Raw genomic sequence first — 20599 nt, forward strand, 5'->3', positions numbered from 1 at the left:
AAATTAAAGCTTTGTGCTACTTTTGGGACTCCAGGACAAGTTCTTGGAAGTAAGCAGGGCAGTTTTTATTTTTCTCGTTGATGGATAAGGTTAAATGGCTTCTGTAATTCAATAGTGAATCCAGAAAAATCCTGAATTTAGACTATTTCAGGAAGATAATAGGTTTAGTATGATTTCACAATGGATGAGAAGCCCCCTACACCCTAGGAGCCAGAGAGAGGGATGGTGGAATGATACAGGGGTATGAAACCCTCACAAGAGAGATGGGACAGAGGTTACTCAAGAATTTACAATACTTCATAACGTGACTGAGTGTTGCTCCCATGATTATTTAGTGACTAAAGTGCCATTTCCAGGCCTACTCCATACAGACTGTAATTTGTCAGGATTTCCACACTTAATGTTGTATGGGAAACCAAAAATTTGAGCCTTTTCTGATGAGAGATGCTTAGTTAATTGCTTTTACATTTTAGTAGGTGTCAGCTTCCCTAATGAAACATAGTATACATGCCCAATTATGGGCAATTACCACTTGGGAATGGCTGAGACTATTTCTTTAAGAACACATCTTCTTAAGGAAATTAATCAAGAGCTCCATGTGGTATATAGGAGAGAGGATGGGATTTGTGTGAGACAGGTCTGGGTTTGAATCCCATCTCTAACTAACCACAGTACAGAGGACACGTCCCTTCACTGAGCCTCAATTTATTCAGTTAATAATGAGAATAATATCCACCCTTTCCTGGGGTCTTGGGAAGACTAAAGGAAATGAAATTATGTTTATTAAAATCAGTTGACATTCAAAAAGTAAACTCATCAAGATGAACCCATTGGGTCACATTCTGTAGGTAAGATAAGACTCTCAGATAACAGATGCCATGATCTTAAGAGATGGACCATCATACCTTTCTGGATATTTCGCACTGCAAAAATTATTAACACTGTGGATTCATTAGAAGCCAAATTAAGCTGCTTTCCCATGACATGCCACTGTCACACAGGATGCATGCCCTGGGCAGATTTCACGCATTTTTGTCTTTGGGTTGGCAGAACTGTCAAATGCCACTTTTGAAAGATGAGGCTATCTACAGATGCTTGCATAACACAGTTAAGCAGAGAAACAAAAATAAAAATATCCCTTGGTCATTTACTGCGGGTTGAATAGCTTCTGTTCATGCTCTCAAATGCACTCTCCACCCTGCTCCCACTGCCCTGGGCCCAGAGAAACACATCTGTACAACTCCATCCTGGCCTCCTTGCCTTCTGGTTTACGGCTGAGCTCTGTTAATAGGGATCGGCGGCAGAGATTGGGAGCTGAGAGTGAGTGAGTTAGGGGTATTTAAACCCTTTTCACGTTATGCAGACATAGAATATGACAGTATTTATGTGGGTTACTAGAGTAAATGCATAGCAACCCATAGCTAAATTGACTGGCGCAAGCCCAGCCTGGTGTCAGGATGCTAAGGGGAATTACTTTTAAGGACACCTGTAACCCATTAGTGACACACTGGGGCATTGCCTTAGTACACCTCAAATTGCCCATGTTCACAAGATGTGCTCAATAAACTTCCCACAGATGTGAATGAATTTTTAATTCATAGTAAAAACTCAAGATTTGTTGTATAATTCTTGTTTGGTTATGACTGAATTATTCCCAGCCCTTTACTACTGCATATAGCAATTACTTCCAATAACTATATAGAAGTGATATGTCATGGTTGATGCAAAACTCAACTGTAAAAGTAAATATGATCACACATGTAAACAGCTGCTTCAGTTAAACACAATAGCACCATGTTCACTCTTCATGTGTACTACATCCTTAAGAACAAATCAAAAGCAAATCATGCAGTGTTTACCGGGTCCCTTCTCACAAGCTCTCCGTTGGGTACTACTTCAACCAGGTGGATGATGATAATCATAGAATTCAGAATATAAGTCAGAAACATGTTCTTGTGCAGAGTTACCCTTTGGCAGCCAAGGTTCCTGGAGGAAAAAGTAACAGAAAGCATTAACCGGTGCCAAAAATATTGACATACCTGGAAAAATTTTTTTTTGGTAATATTTGTATTATTTCCTTTAGCAATAGATGTGAGACATATAGAAATAAGTGAGGCTGGTCCCATCTTTAAGACTCATTACTACTTTTCTGCCTGATTTTTAAGAACAGTTTTCTAGTCACGGTAGCTCATAGTTTTCAGTCCTCAGGGTGACTTCATACAATAACTGAAAGAGTGAGTGATAAAATCACTTTTAATTATACCAAATGTCATGAAATTAATTAAGAGAAGGACTCTTACAAGAGAAACCATTAGGGTTTGGAGTGTGCTTCAGATGAAAAGTCGAATATTCATTGATGTAACCAGGCAGAAATTGTGTGGCAAATGGGATAACAGAGCATGAAGTCAGAACCAAGGCTGCCCTTGACAAAGTACTGAATCTGTGTCCTTGACCCATCACAGACACAGACTTTATTAAGTCTCCGTCATTCTTCTCTTTTGCTATTTTTTCCAACGTCTTCGTATTTCTCATATTCCAACTGGAATCAACTCTGTGGTTCTCCCTTTCCACATCCTCCTGATGGTGGAGCTCAGACACAGGCACAGAATTCTACATAGGCTCAAATTTGATCTCATTATAAGGCATATTGTGGTTTGGATCTGATGAAACCCATCCACGTGCCACTGCTTGTTGGCATAGCCATTTCCCACCTTTTGGACACTAAAGAATTTGTTGGAATTTTCATTCCTTTCTCCTCCATTTCATAAGCTTGTACATACGTATTTGTGTGAAGATCACATAAATAAACATTAGTTTGGATATCCTATTCCGCTTTTTGATGCAAATGGAGAGAGTCCTGCAGGATGGCTATAACAAAATTGGAATGATTATCCAAGAGGAATAAAAATCTTGCATTTACCATAACTGATCCAGTCAAAAAACATTTAGCATACTGTGAAAATCTAAAACATTCAATTAATGATGCCAATGACTGATCATAGTAATTATTCCTAATTCATGGAATAAAGTTAGGATTCCAGGAATTTTGAAAAGGAAATTCTGGGGAAAGATGGAATATGAGAATGGTCTGGCTTTACTTTAACAATGCTTTCCTAAATTTCGAATCAAAAGAAAATGCAATTATCTGTTGTAAAAAGTCGATTTAAGTAATAAGGGCATCTGTTAAAACATATTTTGATTATTGTAACTACATCTTTCAACATTCAGGAAGCACAACCATTAGTAAGTAGTTAACACAGGATATCTTAAATTTTTCAACTTGCTGAGCAGGGATAGAATGCAGAACTTTATATCCAGGAAGGGTTTAGAGAAGAACTTAAACACACGCATGTGCACACACACACACACACACACACACACACACACACAAACACACCCCTGTACTACTTTATTTGACAGCAGAAAACTCTGTTAAATAAACCAAACATAACTGGTTCTATAATAGTACTATAAAAGTAGGTTGCAAATTTAAGGCTTTAAAAAGAAAAAATTACTTATGGGAAACATCATACCCATTTATACTGCATAAACTCTTCAATATTGCAACTGGTACATTAAACCTGTGACCTGCCATTTTCCATATAGTCATAATAGCATTTCATAATTCTTCTCACTGGGGGGCAAATATCTGTGGCCTCATTACTGGATTCTGCCTGCCTTAAACCAACGACACTTGGCATTATCCAGAACTAAAGAGTATGGATAAATGCATCACACAGTGCCGCTGTTCTCATGCCTGGTTTTCTTCTGATCAGGTAGAGTTCAATAATCTGCTGATATACAACATTAGTTTAAAGGACTGGTTAATGCTCAATCTTCTGTGTAAACCAAAAATCGACTTCTTCTACTTCTAGCTTATTACTCCCTGGCCCTTTTATCCTTACTTTATTATTTTTTTCTCTTAAGACCACCTTCTGACATATCATATATTTGTTGATTGCCTGTTATTTTCTCCGTTTCTTTCACTAGAGTGAGAGTGCTAAAGGATTTGTTTTGTGCACCTAGAACAGTGTTTGACACCTTGTAGGCTTGATACTCATGTTTTTTAATTAAAAATCTTTACATAAGAGCAATTTCCTTCTTCAAGCAGTGGCCAGTAGTTTTCCATTATATCAGAGAATTACATTAAGTGCTAGATTGTGTAATATCTTATACTTTGAATCATACTGAACATTTGCCAAGTTCTTACTATAGGTATTAACTACCTAATATTGGACATTATGCTGTTGTTCAACAGTAGCTAAAACCTGTATGTGGTACGGTGTTAATTATATAATGAGAAAATGAAGGTTTAAAGCTGGATAAACTATTAGACTCCAAAGGAAGAATGTGACTAGTATATAATAAGAGTTTGTGTCTTAAAGTTTCAATATAATTTCTGCTTATTGAGTTTAAAAAAATTTTATTACACTTACTTGACAACATTTAAACTCAGCTTTTTGAAGCAAGTTAGAGTTACTTTAAATTTATTAAAATTCCTTCAGTAATCTAACACATATCACTGTGTACCCATTTAAAAATCCAACACACATTACCATATGGTTCAGACCTTTGGTAGATACTAGGGATATATGGATGAACAAAACAGCCTCTGCCTTCAGAGACCTTATATGCTAAATAACTGTTTATTTACTCTTATTATGATTACTGCTCTGAAGGAGAGGTATAGGATGCTAAAGAGGGTAACTGAACTTAACATGAGTAATTATGTGCTCAATTGTTCTCAATGCAAATATCTTGTTGCTTGAATGAACATGATCTGTCAGATCTGAAAGGTCTTAAGTAGAAAATAGCACAAACCTGATGTTAGCTATACTTTGTTCCTCTTGATTAAAAGAAACAGTTATTTAGATAGACAGAACATTGCTTACTCTTTGCAAGACAAGGAACCCTAAGTACTATAGATTCTCTAATAGCAGGAGGATAAGAGAACATAATTGACATCTGTCTTGGCCCAAAGTGTCACTCAAATGTGAGGAAGAGATAATGATTTACCTAGGTATGAATCTCAAGATGTCATACTTTAAGACTAAAGCTAGATGTTATTTTCATGGTTTTAGCTTACTTGGGGTAAATCTGCCACACTATTTGTTTCAAATAATTGGGACCCTATGTATGTATGTGTGTGCTCTTGGGGAGCTTGTAGTCATATGAGAAAGCATTTATATTTGCCTTGAGTTTTGCATATTGCATAAAACAGTCTGATATCAGAGGATAATGAAGAGCAGTGTTCAGTCCTTTATAAGGCAGTGTAATTATAGTCACATTCAAAGTAAATGAGGAAAGACGCAAGCAATAAAAAAAGTAAAAGTTGTTTTGAATTTACTGATGCATGAGAAAATGTGCATTGGAATAACTGTTGTGATTAGTACAAGGAGTCATATCTTTCAGTGTAATGCTAAATTTTTCTTTACCTGGCTATCATATTTTGTTCACAATAGACCAGACAAGTGAGGAGAAGGGGAGGGAATCATGGAATGGACTGCATTAAAACTCCTAGAAGAATTTGAAACCCAATACTCTTTATATCTTTCCCCTCTGACAAGAGACTTTATACCTTTGGATTTAGCACAAAATCTTTATCCTTAAGGAACTCCCTTTTGATCATAATTCTTGCTTCTTTTCCTACTACCACTATTCTATGAGTGAACAGTTTACCAAGATATGACTGGCAGTTATCTTTTGTGTCCTGTTGTGTCAAGGGTGGGTTGGGAGAAAGGAGGTTATCTTTGGTGCCATTGATTTAGTGGTTTCTTTGGAGCAATAGGAAGGCAGCTGGAGATGTATCATAGTGGATGCTATAGAAGATAAAGTGTTATCTATCCATCCACTATGTAGATGTGACAGAATAATAGTGAATGCTGATGAGTAGAGAGGAATCAGTATTGCTTCTGGAAGGTCCCAGTGGAAAACCTCCTTTTGTGCTGATATGGCCAATGTAATGTAATGTAGACAATGTAATGCAATAAAGACACCCCCCCCCATCTTCCAACATATATCTCTATTAACTTTCAGGCAAGAGTAATTAATATTCAAAATTTAACAGTAAGTAAGGCATGAGTATCAAGCAGTTAAAATGGATGATAATGAATGTTCTATTACTGTGCTTTCCTGAGAAAAAAGAGTTAGATATTTAGTAATTTAGGATTCTTCCACAGAAATGTCAATTGATAATTCTAACTGGAACTGATGGGATAAGTGAATTTTATTGCAAACTTGCTTAAAATGGTCAGGAAATGCACACAAATAAATGTCCACTTATGTGGCTTTCTCAAGCCTGTCTCCCCTCGGGGTATCTTCATCTTAACTCTCTTGTTGACATTTACTATTGGCATGTAGTAGTGAGGAGTCTTGCTGAATAAATTTGATGTTTCTATTTAATCCCTCTCCATACTGTTGCTCCTAACTATTTTTCCTGCAAAGAAAATGAGTATATATGAGTAATTTCCCAGATTTTTAGCAGCTACGTATTGGCAGTTACACAGCCTCCCGTGTATTTAGTGACATTAAATTCCTCTGCAGGCTTTCTTAGCCTGCTGGTTTGAGGAGGACACCTGCAGGGTTATTCCTTTTTATAGATCCTATAAGGCACATTTGATGAGTTGAGAGTGAGTTTCAATGGGATGATTATGAATGGGGCATTAGGTCTGAAAAGTGGGGCTGGGTGTAACTTCTCATTTTGGTTTCATGAAATTTTTATGAAATTGATTGTTTGGATTTTGCAAAATAACTCAACCCTGGGAATGTGGAATTAAGCAAGGGAATTATGATTTTTTTTTTTTTGCTCAGGTTTACACAGATGATGCATCTTAAACTCATAAATCATAGAAGCTTCCACTGTAATATGAAGTAGAGACCTTAAGGGTGATGTTGAACATTGAGAACAATTTGGGGAAAATGTTGCTAATTAAAAGATAAAATCCAATGATAGATCAGAATTACCTTCTTTTAATATTTATGAAATGCAAATGTAAAGAAAAAAATCTGAAGATTCAGAAACATACTTTAATTTTAAGAAAAAACACAAATGCCCTGGATATTTTTAGTTTGAGCAGGTTTAAGATAAAATTAAGAACAAGTATAAAAATCATGTGTGACTGCTTTTAGATCTGAATATTTGATATCTCAGCATGTGTGTTTTTCATATCCTATTTGTCTCTTGTTGTATGTGCTTTGGAGAACAAGCTATTTCGGTTTATGTCTCCCCATTATCACACTCAGATTATAAATCCATAAGAGCTGGTTTTCCTCCCAAGATTAAAGTTGCTGTTTGGTAGGCTTTTGGAACTGAGAGATAGTAGGACAATATTAGGTGCTTTCTAATCAATCTGCCCCCAAATTCTCTCATGGGTTCAGCCAGATTAATTGTGTTCTGGGTCTAACTGGAGTTGAGAAATATTTTACTTTACTTATGTGCTGTACTTTTAAACACCCATCTTCAGTGGCTTAATACAGCAATGAGTGTTGAAAGAATACTGCTATTTTCTTTGCTGATTTGGCTCTCACATCCTATCACTTATTTAAGTGACTGGAGAAATAAAGAAGAAATGTTCCCTGGACATTTTTTATCTTTAAACTCCTGAATACACTTATTAGTTTCACCATTACAAACTTGGGGGCTTTTTCTTTCAATTTTTTTATGGTTACATTAAAAATTTTAAAGGTGAGACTTTTAGTTACAGACTTTTTAATCAAAGTTGTATGGGAGCCATGATGATGTATTTATTCACCGTGGTCAAGTGCAGTTGAAAAATGAATAGACATTCCAAGATTAATCATGCTGTGTGTTTACTCTGTTGTATTCTGATCATTATAATTGAAAATACTCTTCTATTCTAATTCTAGTAATTGATCCCTTATGTCTTATTGCTTTGTTTATATCTTTCTCCTGTTAAACCATATATGGAAAGAGCTCATTCTGTTTATTTAATTTATTATTTATTTATTGTTATTTAATTATTATTATGCAGTTAACAAAAAATTGCTATTCAATTACGTTCCTTTGTCAGAATAAGAATCTTGACTATATAAGATATAGACATAATATGATAATGGTATAAGATAAAGGCAAAGATTAAAAAGGATCAAGGAAAAAAATAATAGTAGTTGTGTTAAGGGTGTGTTTACAGGTGATTCCCCCCCTTGGGTTAGGCTTCTTTAGTATTATCATGATAATATTTTAACAAAAATCAAATTAAGATTCTGTTATACTATATATGAATCACTGTATATTTAGTTACATAATCACATCTGTAAAGTGTGGAGGATTATTTGTAGTCTGAGCCTATGAAGGAGCTTTTCTTTACCATTTATATAATACCACTGCAACTAAAAAAAGTATTAGTTGAAGGAGACAGCCCTGTAATGTAGAAATTAGAATTCTCATGAAAGGGTAACGTAGCGCCTCCTGCCTTTGATTTAAAGGAACTACACTAAATTTAGGATGTTTCTAGAACTGACTTTAACTTACGTTACTATCTCACGTGCATTATGAAGTCATTCCTGAAAAAAACAGATTTAAAGTTTCAAATTCTCCATTAATACAAAATCAGTAGTTATACCAATGTTTTGTCATATATAATGCAATCAAGTACATAGACACAGCCTTGGAATAGAAACCTCATTGGGATTTTACTCCTCACAGTGTCTTAGGAGATAACTGTGGTGGATGATGCCAGGTTTGCAAGGGCAAAATACTGACACTTGACTCTTCTTCCAGAGATTCTCCTTGGTCTTGGATGAGTGAGTCAAGGCCAGAAGGGAGCCTTACCTTCCTTCTCTGACTAAACACTATCATGGCCTCAGTAGCCACACTTCTCCACCGGCCAAATCCACTTGTGATACAGCTCATAATTAGGCAAGGTGCATTTGAACTTCTGGCCATGACCTCCATATTTTAGGATGGGGGTAAAAGAAGGAAGAAGAGCCTCTCCTCAATACTTCCTGCAACCTTAGCGATGGTAAGTGGAGCCTTTAACATGTTAACAGGATACCTATGGGCTCACAGGACTGTTTCATTTTGGGAAAGGCATATTGCCTTTGAGAATTATACGATTCCACCTTATTTTTCTCAGAGATAGGATTAAAAATGGTTTTAATTAATTTTATTTTCCTTGCTACTTCATGACTCTTGGTGGTGCATTTCTCTTGTGATTTGCAGAAGATCACCCTTCCCCCAACTCTTGCAGAGTTAACCATTTATTTCAGTACCTTAAATAAGAAAATAAAAAGCAGATGCTATGAGGGTACTTACTTGAAAAACACGAAAATCCCCAGCGAAATCACCAAGGTGAAAATCGACAAAGAATGACCCACAATAGCCAAGTAGTACAGGACATATGCGCTCTGCAACAAGAGCAACAACAATGAAACAGTTATAAAAATAAACAGGCAAATAAGTGATAATAGAGGAGGGAAAATAGTTTCTATTTTTAATATAAGTGTAATTCAACAATTGTTCTCCTTTAAAAAAATCTAAAATTATAACATATTTCAGAGAAATTATATTGAATTATAATATTTGGGGTTAACAAGTTAAATGATATAAGATTATCAGTTATACTAGAATTTGCATGATGTGGTGGGAAGAATGTAAGACTGGATTCATCAGAGCTGTTCTTTACTCAGAGATTAAGTCTTTGTGTGACTCTCATAAGTCAGCCACTTCACCCCTCTAGATCTCAGTAGTTTTTATCTGTAAAATAATTTGGTCAAACTAAATGATTTTTAAAATAATTACATACTACTTATAAGAAACATAATTAAATACTGGGATACAGAAATACTGGACATAAAAGGATGGGGAGATGATGATCTAGGTAAACACTAACCACAAGAAAATGGGTGTAATATCATATAGGTCCAGAGCTCAAGTCAGAGAGATAAAACAATTTGTAATTTCTATTCACCTAATAATATCAGTTCAAACCACATAAACATAAAGCAAACGCTGACACCACTTAGTAATCAATAGAACACACAATACAAATGCAGTATAAATAAGTTGGATAATTTCTGTGAAGTTTTTTAATTCCTGGTAGAATGTGGCATTTATGTACAAATCATGACCCTTCTGCATTTGATTCTTGTCACTTTACTCGTGAAGAGCCTGATATTGAAGTACTGATTCCACTAACAGGCTCTCAAAGCATGCAGAGTCCTTTGTTTGGTTAAATGCATTATTGCTGAACAGAAACAAATATTGCTTTTCTAGGAGTTTGAATTTCAAAATGAACTAATCAACATCTCCTGAATTGTGGCTGTTCACCACTTGACCGGGTATTTGCATATTATTTGCCATTTTCATTGATACTACTCTCCTAACAGAATGCTTTTTATCTTTGCAGAAATGATAATTAAGGTTGGAGTCGTTGGTTTATATCTAAAACTTATGATAAAGACTTCAAAATAGCCTATAAGCCCCTTCTTAGGAAGTATTTAGAAATCTTTGCAAAAAACCAGATACTCAGCTGCTGTCTTTTCTCCCACCAATTCATTTTCTGGCTATTTTGTTCACTTTACCACTAGACAAAACCAGGAGTGGCATTTTCTAAGAGTTCTTCCTTTTAAATAGTTCACCATGTAGAAGCCCCTTGTCATTGAAAGTACTGTTTTTAATTTAGATATATGCTCATGACCCATCCTCTGTCACTATTTTATTTTTATCTCTGTATATTTTTATTTCTAAGAAAATTTTATATAATTGATTTTCTTTCAGTTGCCTCCAGACTACTTTAAAAAATATTTATTCTTTTGAAATAAAGTTGTCTAAATGTGTAAGCTTAAACCAACAGCTCATAATTTAGTTGCCATTCTTGGTGTCATTCTTAAGACTGAGAAGTGCTTTTTTTTTTTTTTTTAATAAATTCTAAGATTCTTTCTTCAAAACAAAAAAAAATTTTTTTGCCTGTATATAGATGGAAGATTTGTTCAAAGAATTTCAATCATTATGTTAGGTGCCCAGAGGGGAACATTTACTCTTAAAATCCTTTCTTTCTATCTCAGATGTGGTTAGAATGAGAAGGTCAAATATGGCAGCCTGAAGAACTACTTACTTGGATATGTACTCCTTATAACAATTGAGTTAACAGGATTACAGTTTTTTCATGTAAAATCATAATTAACACTCATTCAGGTATTCCTTACTTGGTGACATGTCATCTCAGTCAGACCTTATTACGTAAATAGCTCTCCATTAGGATGTAGACATGCATCTAATTCTCAGAGGTGACTATGCAATTTGTAAAGCGGTAACCAGCGTTGGTGCCCCCAGCCTACGCCTGTGACAAGATGTCCTTCTGGTCTCTAGTCAACTGGTCTCAAGGCTACTTGTTCATCTTGTTTGTTTTTTGCTGTTGTTTTGTTTTTAATAAAAGGAAAATTTTCTATACTCCTAAATCTTCACTGTAGCAAACAGAAGCACTGATGAGATTTTAGCTTCCAACTCAGGATTATTTAGCATGCAGGCCTATCTTTGAAGGAAACAAAAGGTTTCTACTGCTGTGTGGTTAAACACTGACTGTTTCTCCCAGCTCAGTGGGAAAGAGGAGGCTGATTGTGGGTTTAGTGATTTTTTTTCTTTTCAGATTTCTCGTGCATTTGGATAGTAAGTATCTGGGTTTTTCCCATTGGCTTAAATGTATCCAAGCAGAGATGATACTAAAAATATTTAACAGGCAGTAAGACAAAAGTACTTCCACTGAAAATAACCTAAACTGCCACACCTGTATCTACAGGCTGATGGGCAGCCCCATTCTAAGGGTTCCTTCAAGCCCTGATAGTAAAACTCTAACTGGCATCTTGGGGGCAGGGAAGAGGGGAAACTGTCACTTTGTGGCTTGAGGAAAAATCTCTAATTTTGGAATTTTTCTCACAGAAGAGACATCTTAGAGAGTCCCTGGAAATGCTGCCTAATGTCTGAATGGGGAATCCCATCATCTTTCCCATGGACACTATTTGCCTCATTATAAATGGCCTGATTCTATATGCTCATGGAACTCTTTGACACCAGGTGCCAAAACAAGAAGTAGAATGTCATTTTTTTCTAATTCTACTTCATAGAGTCCCTGGAAACTTACAGGCCATTATCTGATTTCCTTCTATAAAATAGGTTGGCTTCTTGGTAGCAGGTGTTTCATAGTGATGCATATATTTCTGTGTAAAAATAATGGCATTCTCACCCAATACAGAAATTTGAAATAGAACCTACCTTCAGTTTCTCAGGAGTGAAAGCATTACACATAGTATAGTTGGACCAGGTTCGATTGTTCTCAGGATGTTTATACCAAACCCCTTTCTCATCACAGTATTTTGTAACCTTTTCTGTTAAGGAAACACAATTATTACATTATTATCTCAAACTACCAAGAAGGAAAAATAAAGCTTAAAAGCCATGCCACAGTGTTAATCACTTTATATAACTTGAATGTGAATATAGGTCAATGGAGACCATCATGAAGATGTATTGTGCACAATGTTTTAGCATGCGTTGTCTCATTTTATCATCAGCGAAGCCATGTAAAATGGATGTTGCTATATCTCCATTTTGTAAACAGGAAGCAGAGAGTGAGAGAGGTTATAGAGTTTGAAAAGTCACTGGATAGTGGGTCAGCTAGGATTTAATGTCAGGTCGGTTGCACTAAAAAGTGCTACCTATACTGTACCTCATATTTTTTTAAAACCACATTACATTTCTGATTTTAGATAGAAACTATATGAGAAGAGCAAGACCACATCTTCATTTATATGCAATATTTATTTATTAGGTTGACTGTATGAAACCACAGTTTTTGTGAGTCAGATGGTCAAATATTGGCAATTTCATACAGTTAAATCCAAGAGAACAAAGAAGTCCAAAACTAAGAGGTGTATCAAGAAATAATTTTTGTGCTTCTCAAAAATATTTCATTTAAATCATCTCTTTATCCCACAGAGGGCATACTAGGGGTGTATAGATTTAGCCTTCGCTATTTATTTCTTTAACCATCTCTCAGGTGATAGTGAAATTTGCTGATTTGGCTGGATTGGCATTTTAAAGATCTCCACCTTGCTATGGGCCAGGCACTGTGCTAAGCACTTTGCAGAATTATTTTCTTAAATGTTAATAATGACCCTTTAAGATGGGTATTGGTCTTCCCATTGTACACATGAGGAAACTGAGGCTCAGATAGATTGAGTAAATTCCCCATCTATGGCTAGCAAGTAGGAAGGCCAGGGGTCAAATCCAGGTCTGGTCTGCTTGATTCCAAAGCTATTGTGCAGCTAGTTAACTCTGTATTAAGGCTCATAGTTCTGTGGGCAAGTTATCTACACTCCATTCAGTGACCCAAAGAATCATAAATAATTTGTTGACTGTAAGATAGTATTTAAAATCTAATCTGATTGGCTATACAAATGGAAGAAAAAATTATATTGAGTTAAATAAAATAGAAAATAATGAACAAATGCACATTGAAATGAATGCACTTGCCAAATTTAATCTGAGTTATTCTGACTTCCTCTAGTTCTCCAGAGTACCTCTACAATGCACTTATTGCCTTAGATATCATAAAGCAACCTCAAATTGGTATAATATGCAAATAGGTTTTACCAGTGTATTTAGAACCCTTACAAAATTTTGATTTTTGATAATTTCCTGGGAAAAATATTTTTGAAGCATTTTTCTTCATTGGCAAAGGCAAAGAGCTGTCCCACCTGTGGATAGACCTTTTATTGTACCACTTTTGGGTTTTTTTTTTTTAGCTCAGGATGTGGGAGTCTGAATCACATACTAATATTTGGAGGAAACTGTTATTGTTTTAAATACTAAGAAAACAATTCATGTAAAAAAAAACCTTATTTGTCTGAAACATCACTGAGATCTCATAATATTTAAAATAATTTTCTATCAGTATTTATGGTTAGTCAATCAATATGCTAAGAGCTAGTATGAGAATTCTTTTATCTTTGGCAGATTTTAAGGGAAATTAAAAATTTTTAATTATAGAACTGAAACAGGTGCTATCAAATTAAACACAAGATTCAAGCTTAAAACTGTAGATTTGTTTGTATGTCTACTCTAACAATTATTTCAAGTGGATGAAAAAACACATTCTGCAAGCAAAAGATGTTTTCAAGCAACCTATGAGACTCATCATTGCTTAATGTAAATTTGTTAGAAAGTTAAATGGAAACATTTTTAATTGTAGATTTGCTGAGATAGCCATTGGACAAAAACTATATAAAGAATCACCACTGAGGGGTGCCTGGGTGGCTCAGTTGGTTAAGTGTCCAAGTTCTGCTCAGGTCATGATCTCATGGTTTGTGAGTTTGAGCCCCGTGTTGGGCTCTGTGCTGACAGCTCAGAGTTGGCTTTGGATTCTGTGTCTACCTCTCTCTCTGCCCCTGCCCTCCTCATTTTCTCTCTCTCTAAAAAATAAATAAGCATTCAAAAAAGAAAAAAAAAGAATCACCACTGGACACCAACAATATTTCAAAAAAGGGTTAGCACTAATCAGCATAGAAAAATTGATATTGACAATTGGTCAATGATTTTGCTAATGCTATTTGTTGAAGCTTCTTGCAATTTTTAGAAAAGTGGCTTGCAGTGCAGCATCTTATCTTTATTATATTGTCAGAAACTAGCTTATTACTTTATCAAAATGAATACAATCTGTTTTAACAACATTATTTAGCTATGTAAGGCAAAATATATTCTATGGAGGAGGGAGGGGTGTTCCTCCTCAAGAAGTCCATTCCAATCATGGACAAGACTGTAGGAAATATTATTTTGTTTTGATGTCACTAAAGTCTGGATCTAAGCATTTCTTGCTTCTACCTATTACAGCTATAAGAACTTGTCCTCCCCACCTGGCAAGTCTTTCAATATTCAAAGAAAGGATATGTCTACTCTAACTTCCCTTTCCAAACCAAACATCCCTATTTACTCACACTACACAGTTTGCTGTCCCTTCATAGTCTGGAGCCACTCTGCATGTGCTCTGATACTGGTATTTCCCTAAAATATTTTAAATTTGGACTGCCCCATGAAGAGGGCAGCATGCTTATTTCACTTTAGATTCATATGGAGGTTTTACAGATGCTCAGCTCCAATCTCCAGAGATTCAAATTTGATTAACTGGAGAGGTAACCAGGCATTAGCATTTTTTAAAAAGCTCACCAATTCCGAAGGGTATCAGGGTTGAGAATCATTGTCCTAAACCATGTTGACCATCTTGGCGCTGTGCCATAAATGTTGACTGAGTGACATTAAGATCAGGGCCTTAAGCACCTCCTTATAAATCTGCTTTTTACATTCTAGCATATTCCTTCAGGCCACCAGCCTCTTTTGAATTTCAGTGCTGTTATTCACTCTCTCATGACCTGTCTTTTACCAAGCACTTTGTCTAAAATGAAATCTCTGTCATTTCATGAAACTGTTTTGTTTATCATCAAGGTGTAGCTTTGGGTCAATGGTAAAATCCTAAAGAATTTACGTTTGGTGAAATAGGTATTTTTAACATGTGTTTTTCTTTTGAAGTGGATTTGTCCCCCCATTGAGAGGGTTCTTTCTACAAACCAGGCTGATAAGATGGATCTATGCCTGGAAATCCCTGTTTTGCTGACCAAAAACTTGCCTTTTAGTCAGTAAGTATAGCCATTTTGGCAAGAGCCCATTGCTGCTTTGGAACTGGCCTTGTAGTCTCAGTTGCAGAAAAGCTCTTTGTGCCAATCAAGTTACTTCTAATGTAGTTGTCAAGTCAAGATTAATGAAGCATCATTTACTGGGAAGAGTCAATAAAAGATGGAAAGATTATCATCAAATAGCATTTAGTTAGAGTTTACAGGAATGTAGTGCTGAGCAAGGGCAGAGCACTAAGCCCTTCCTCTTTTCACAATGAGAATTTTCAGCAGTGGCTGGCCTGAACTGGTTTTTAAAGTAGTCCCCTGTAATCTCATTTTCACTATCCCTGTCTTACTGGGGTGGAACTTTGGATCTCATCCTTGCTAGATGCACGAAAAGCATCTCTCAAACATTGATACAGGGACAGACTAATTTCTCTGCTCTAATCTGAATTCCAGAGACTTTCTTGACTAGATTTTACCATTTGACTATTGTTTCTATCTTAACTGATGATCTCACTTTCGGTCTGTGCAGCAGTAAACTCTTGCCATTCATTATCAGTGAGTAAAGGGAAACAGATGGGCTGGTTGATCCCAAAAGATGGTAGAAACTCTGACCAAACAACTCTTGGAAAAATTTGAAAGTTAAGGTTGGTTTTTTCATACATAATCTCTTAAGCATGAAACAAACACTGATTCCTCTTCAAAATGCTAGTTCAATGAAGATCCTTCCTGTCAGGACCTTGGCATTCCCTTCCACTCACTGAATATTCCAACTCTCTTCCACTGAACCACTCCCAAAAGGACACTGAGGAAAATCGGCACTGTGAGGTGCGGAGGGATTACTGTGTTCTGTTATATCACATCTTGTTAAAAGGGATCAGGAGCTTGAGATGGAATGAACTGACTACCTGGGGCCCTGACTCCCAGCCAGCCAGTTCAACACCTAGAGCCACTTAAACACAGTCAGCAGACTGGGACTCAGGCACACCCAGGCACACTCTGCTCTCAGGCACAAACCTCACCTGTTAACTGGGATTTAAATCGTGTGTCTGTAGCTTAGTTTCAGCATATGGGTCTCTTTTATAACTAAGATTTATACTCCCTTTTCAGTATGTTAATCCCATATAGTATTTCATTAGGGAAGATTTTCTATCTAGTGTTTTGGAACAGAATTTTTCTGGCCCCAACACCTGCAGTCCCTGAAGCTGGGTGGCTACTGCTTTTTACTCCTCTGGTACAGTCTCGTCGGATACTGGGCTCTCCCTCCCATGGGCACAGCTACTTAGTGTATTGGTTGAGCTTTCCTGGTACCAGCCACTTTCTTAACTGGACTCTCTTTATTATTTAACACATTTTCATCTTGGCTATACATTTAATCACAAGCAGAACTTTAAAAGATCATGCCCAGGTTATGCTCCAAACTAATTATTTAAGAATATCTGGGGTGGTACCAGGCATCAGGATTTTTTTAAGTTTCCTAGGTTCTTAGCTAAGTTGAGAATCACTCATTGCTAACACCTACCCAAATCCATTCCCCTGATCCCCACGTAGCTAGTCTCTGGATTGAGGCTGTTATACAAACTCAAACATCTCTTTACACATTCCTTGCACTGCTCCTGACCACTAACTACCAGAGCATCTTGGATTCCAGATCTCCAATTTATTTGGATAGCTGACAGTTCAGAGATACATCTTGTCAGCCCTCTGGCTTCTCACTCCACTTGGTAGCTGGTACTCCTCGACCTTTATCCTGCCTAAGCATCCTGACCCAGCTTCCAGTTACACCAGTGTGGCTAGATTAAGGCCTGAAGGAAAAACATGTCTTCCTTAGAAGGTTCTAAAGGTACTTCAATCTGCACAAGTTTGTATGGAGACTTAGAAATATTGCTTCCCAAATGCTTTTCCAAGACTGTTGCACTTACTTATATGTATTATATATATATATATAAGAGAGAGGGAGACACAGAATCTGAAGCAGACTCCAGGCTCAGAGGTTTTAGCACAGAGCCTGACATGGGGCTCAAACCCACAAACTGTGAGATCATCACCTGAGCTGAAGTCAGATGCTTAACCTACTGAGCCACCCAGGTGCCCCTGCATTTACTTACAAAGAGAGGGTTAGGTAAGAGCTCTAGGGACTTGGTACACTTGCAATTTTGTGTCAAATATTGTGTGAGTATAAAATGAGATAATATATATGAAAATGTTTTGAAAAGTTAAAAATGACACTCAATGAAAAGTATTCCTGTGTTACTTTTATAACTAAAATGAATTTGGTGTCACTCATTTACTTAACACACATTTATTGACTGCTTATGTTGTGCAGGGCATGGAGCTGGGTATTAGTATGATCCATTATAACAGCATTAGTCTTATTTACTGAACATATTTTAATAATCTACTGTTGGAACAGAAATCTAGTAGATGTCTAGAGTTACCACCTTCTGGTTTATTTTCCTTTAGACATGACAGTTTTATATAACTCTCTTTTTTTAAATTTTTTTAATGTTTATTTATTTTTGAGACAGAGAGAGAGAGAGCAGGGGAGGGGCAAAGAGAGAAGGAGACACAGAATCTGAAGCAGGCTCCAGGCTCTGAGCTGTCAGCACAGAGCCTGACATGGGGCTTGAACTCACGAACCGTGAGATCATGACCTGAGCAGAACTCGGACACTTAACCGACTGAGCCATCAGATGCCCCTATATAACTTTCAGTGTTATATAAAATTTCCATTATGCATGCTATATCAGCCCAGTAGACCCGAACTCTAGACCAAGCATTTGCATAAGTTGCTAAATGTGACACAATTGAAAACTTAAGAACAACCACATTTAAGTAAAACTTCACAGTTTAAAAAAATTAATTTAGGGGCGCCTGGGTGGCTTGGTCGGTTAAGCGTCTGACTTCGGCTCAGGTCATGATCTCACGGTCCGTGAGTTCGAGCCCCGCGTCGGGCTCTGTGCTGACAGCTCAGAGCCTGGAGCCTGTTTCAGATTCTGTGTCTCCCTCTCTCTCTGCTCCTCCCCTGTTCATGCTCTGTCTCTCTCTGTCTCAAAAATGAATAAATGTTAAAAAAAAAAAATTAAAAAAAATTAATTTAAAATTTTACTAAAATTTAATGACAAATATTTAAAATATATAAAAATTTAACTTTTATTTAGAATTTAAGACCTAATGTACACAACTGACCAGTAATGCCACTTAAAAAATAAGGAGAGCTTGTAATATTTGTGCAACTGGGTAATATTTCAAGTAAGAAAATTCTTCAGAAAATGCTGAAACACAGAGTATGATTAGATAGATATCTTTTATATCTTATTTTCTTTTCAGAACCATGAAAATTCTAAAAGCGAAGCAAGATGTGAAATAAAAAGAAATATTTTACCTGATGGATCAAAGTCTGGAAAATAATCTGGGCAGTATTGATGGGACAGTACTCCAGCCGGTGTATCATCCCAGCACAGCCATCCATCCCAGGTACGGTTGCAATACGGACCTGATTATTCAGAAAGAAATTAACACTGTATTTGGAAAAAGTTGCAGAATCATCAGCAGGGGTTTGACAGTGTTAAACAGGATCTATCTATTTAATAGATGGTTATTTTGGAGCTCTGGACATGCATATGGAAATATTAAAAAGAACAGCAACAACAACAAAATAAAGATATTCACTTTACCAACTCTTAATAGAGTTTACATTTTTAGAGGGTTTTCTCCATTTGCTCCTCAAAAGACATACATGTCATCTGTATGGAATCTTTCCTCTAAAATCTTTCCTTGAAAATGTCTCCAGAAATGCTGCAAAGAAATCTTGTGAAAGGTATATGCAGTATCACCCCTGGATCAGAGGCTTACCTTGAAAAAACTATATGTTTTTGTAACATATGGATCCTACTAGCCATTAACCTTCAAAGGGGTTGCCTTGAATAGTTCTATTTTTTTTTTTTTTTTTTTTTAATTTATTTTTGGGACAGAGAGAGACAGAGCATGAACGGGGGCGGGGCAGAGAGAGAGGGAGACACAGAATCGGAAACAGGCTCCAGGCTCTGAGCCATCAGCCCAGAGCCCTACGCGGGGCTCGAACTCACGGACCGCGAGATCGTGACCTGGCTGAAGTCGGACGCTTAACCGACTGCGCCACCCAGGCGCCCCGAATAGTTCTATTCTTAATCCAAGGGTTTAAAATTCAATTGTTCAAAATTCCTGTGGGAGATGCATTTGTCCACAGTTAACAGGTCACACAGAAATCTAGTCTTATTATTTTAGAATCACACTTTGTTAGTAGCTAAAATAATTCTCAGTTTGAGTAGTTTATGTATTTATCAGCATTGGGTCTTAGTGGTGTCTCACTGCTTTCAAAATTTAATGTACCCTAAAATGTGAAGATTGACCTCTATAAAGCTATTCAAAAGAATAAGCCTCAGGCTTTGAAGGCAGTCCAAGAACAAAAAAAAAGGAAGGAAGGAGGAAAAAAGGAACGAAGGAAAGAAAGAAAAGAAGGAAGGAAAAGAAAAAAGAAAAAGAAAAAAAAAAACAGAAAAAAGAAAAGAAATGATCATAGCACAAAAGTTCAGCCTCCCAAAATGATTAAGACTGAAGTGAATGAAGGAGTCTGCTCTCGCTTGGTCTCTGAAAATAAATGTGTTTCTATTGTTTCACTTGCTTCAGAAGAAATGATTTCTTCTTTGGGCAGAGATGCATCTAATGACTTTTCAGTTTCTTAAAAAACACTGAAACTACTGGAGACCGAAGAATAACATGTATCTATCTTTCTACTGTCTTGAGTTTTGTTTAAAAGAAATATTCTAAAAATAGGAAGTAGAAATTAAGTAGAAATTTAACTATTTAAAGGCAAACCATGTGTAGTAATAGAATATAGTTAACTGATATTCCCCCTCACCCCCAACACACACACCAAGCAGTGTTATCTTAGAATATACAAGGGTGTACAAGATCTTGTTGGGTCTTTTCAAAT

General features: G+C 36.4%; 1 protein-coding gene across 1 annotated transcript in view; it reads right to left on the reverse strand.

The window, feature by feature from the left end:
* CALCR (calcitonin receptor) overlaps nt 1–20599 on the reverse strand; it is a 61284-nt gene that overhangs the window by 33294 nt on the left and 7391 nt on the right. The window contains exons 3-6 of the mRNA XM_049642873.1: nt 19010–19120; nt 12230–12342; nt 9275–9366; nt 1860–1986 (exon numbers count right to left, since the gene is read on the reverse strand). Coding sequence (XP_049498830.1) covers nt 1860–1986; nt 9275–9366; nt 12230–12342; nt 19010–19120 — 443 coding nt within the window. The remainder of the gene's footprint in view (nt 1–1859; nt 1987–9274; nt 9367–12229; nt 12343–19009; nt 19121–20599) is intronic.

Source organism: Panthera uncia, chromosome A2 (genome assembly GCF_023721935.1).
Source record: "Panthera uncia isolate 11264 chromosome A2, Puncia_PCG_1.0, whole genome shotgun sequence".
NCBI lineage: Eukaryota > Metazoa > Chordata > Mammalia > Carnivora > Felidae > Panthera > Panthera uncia.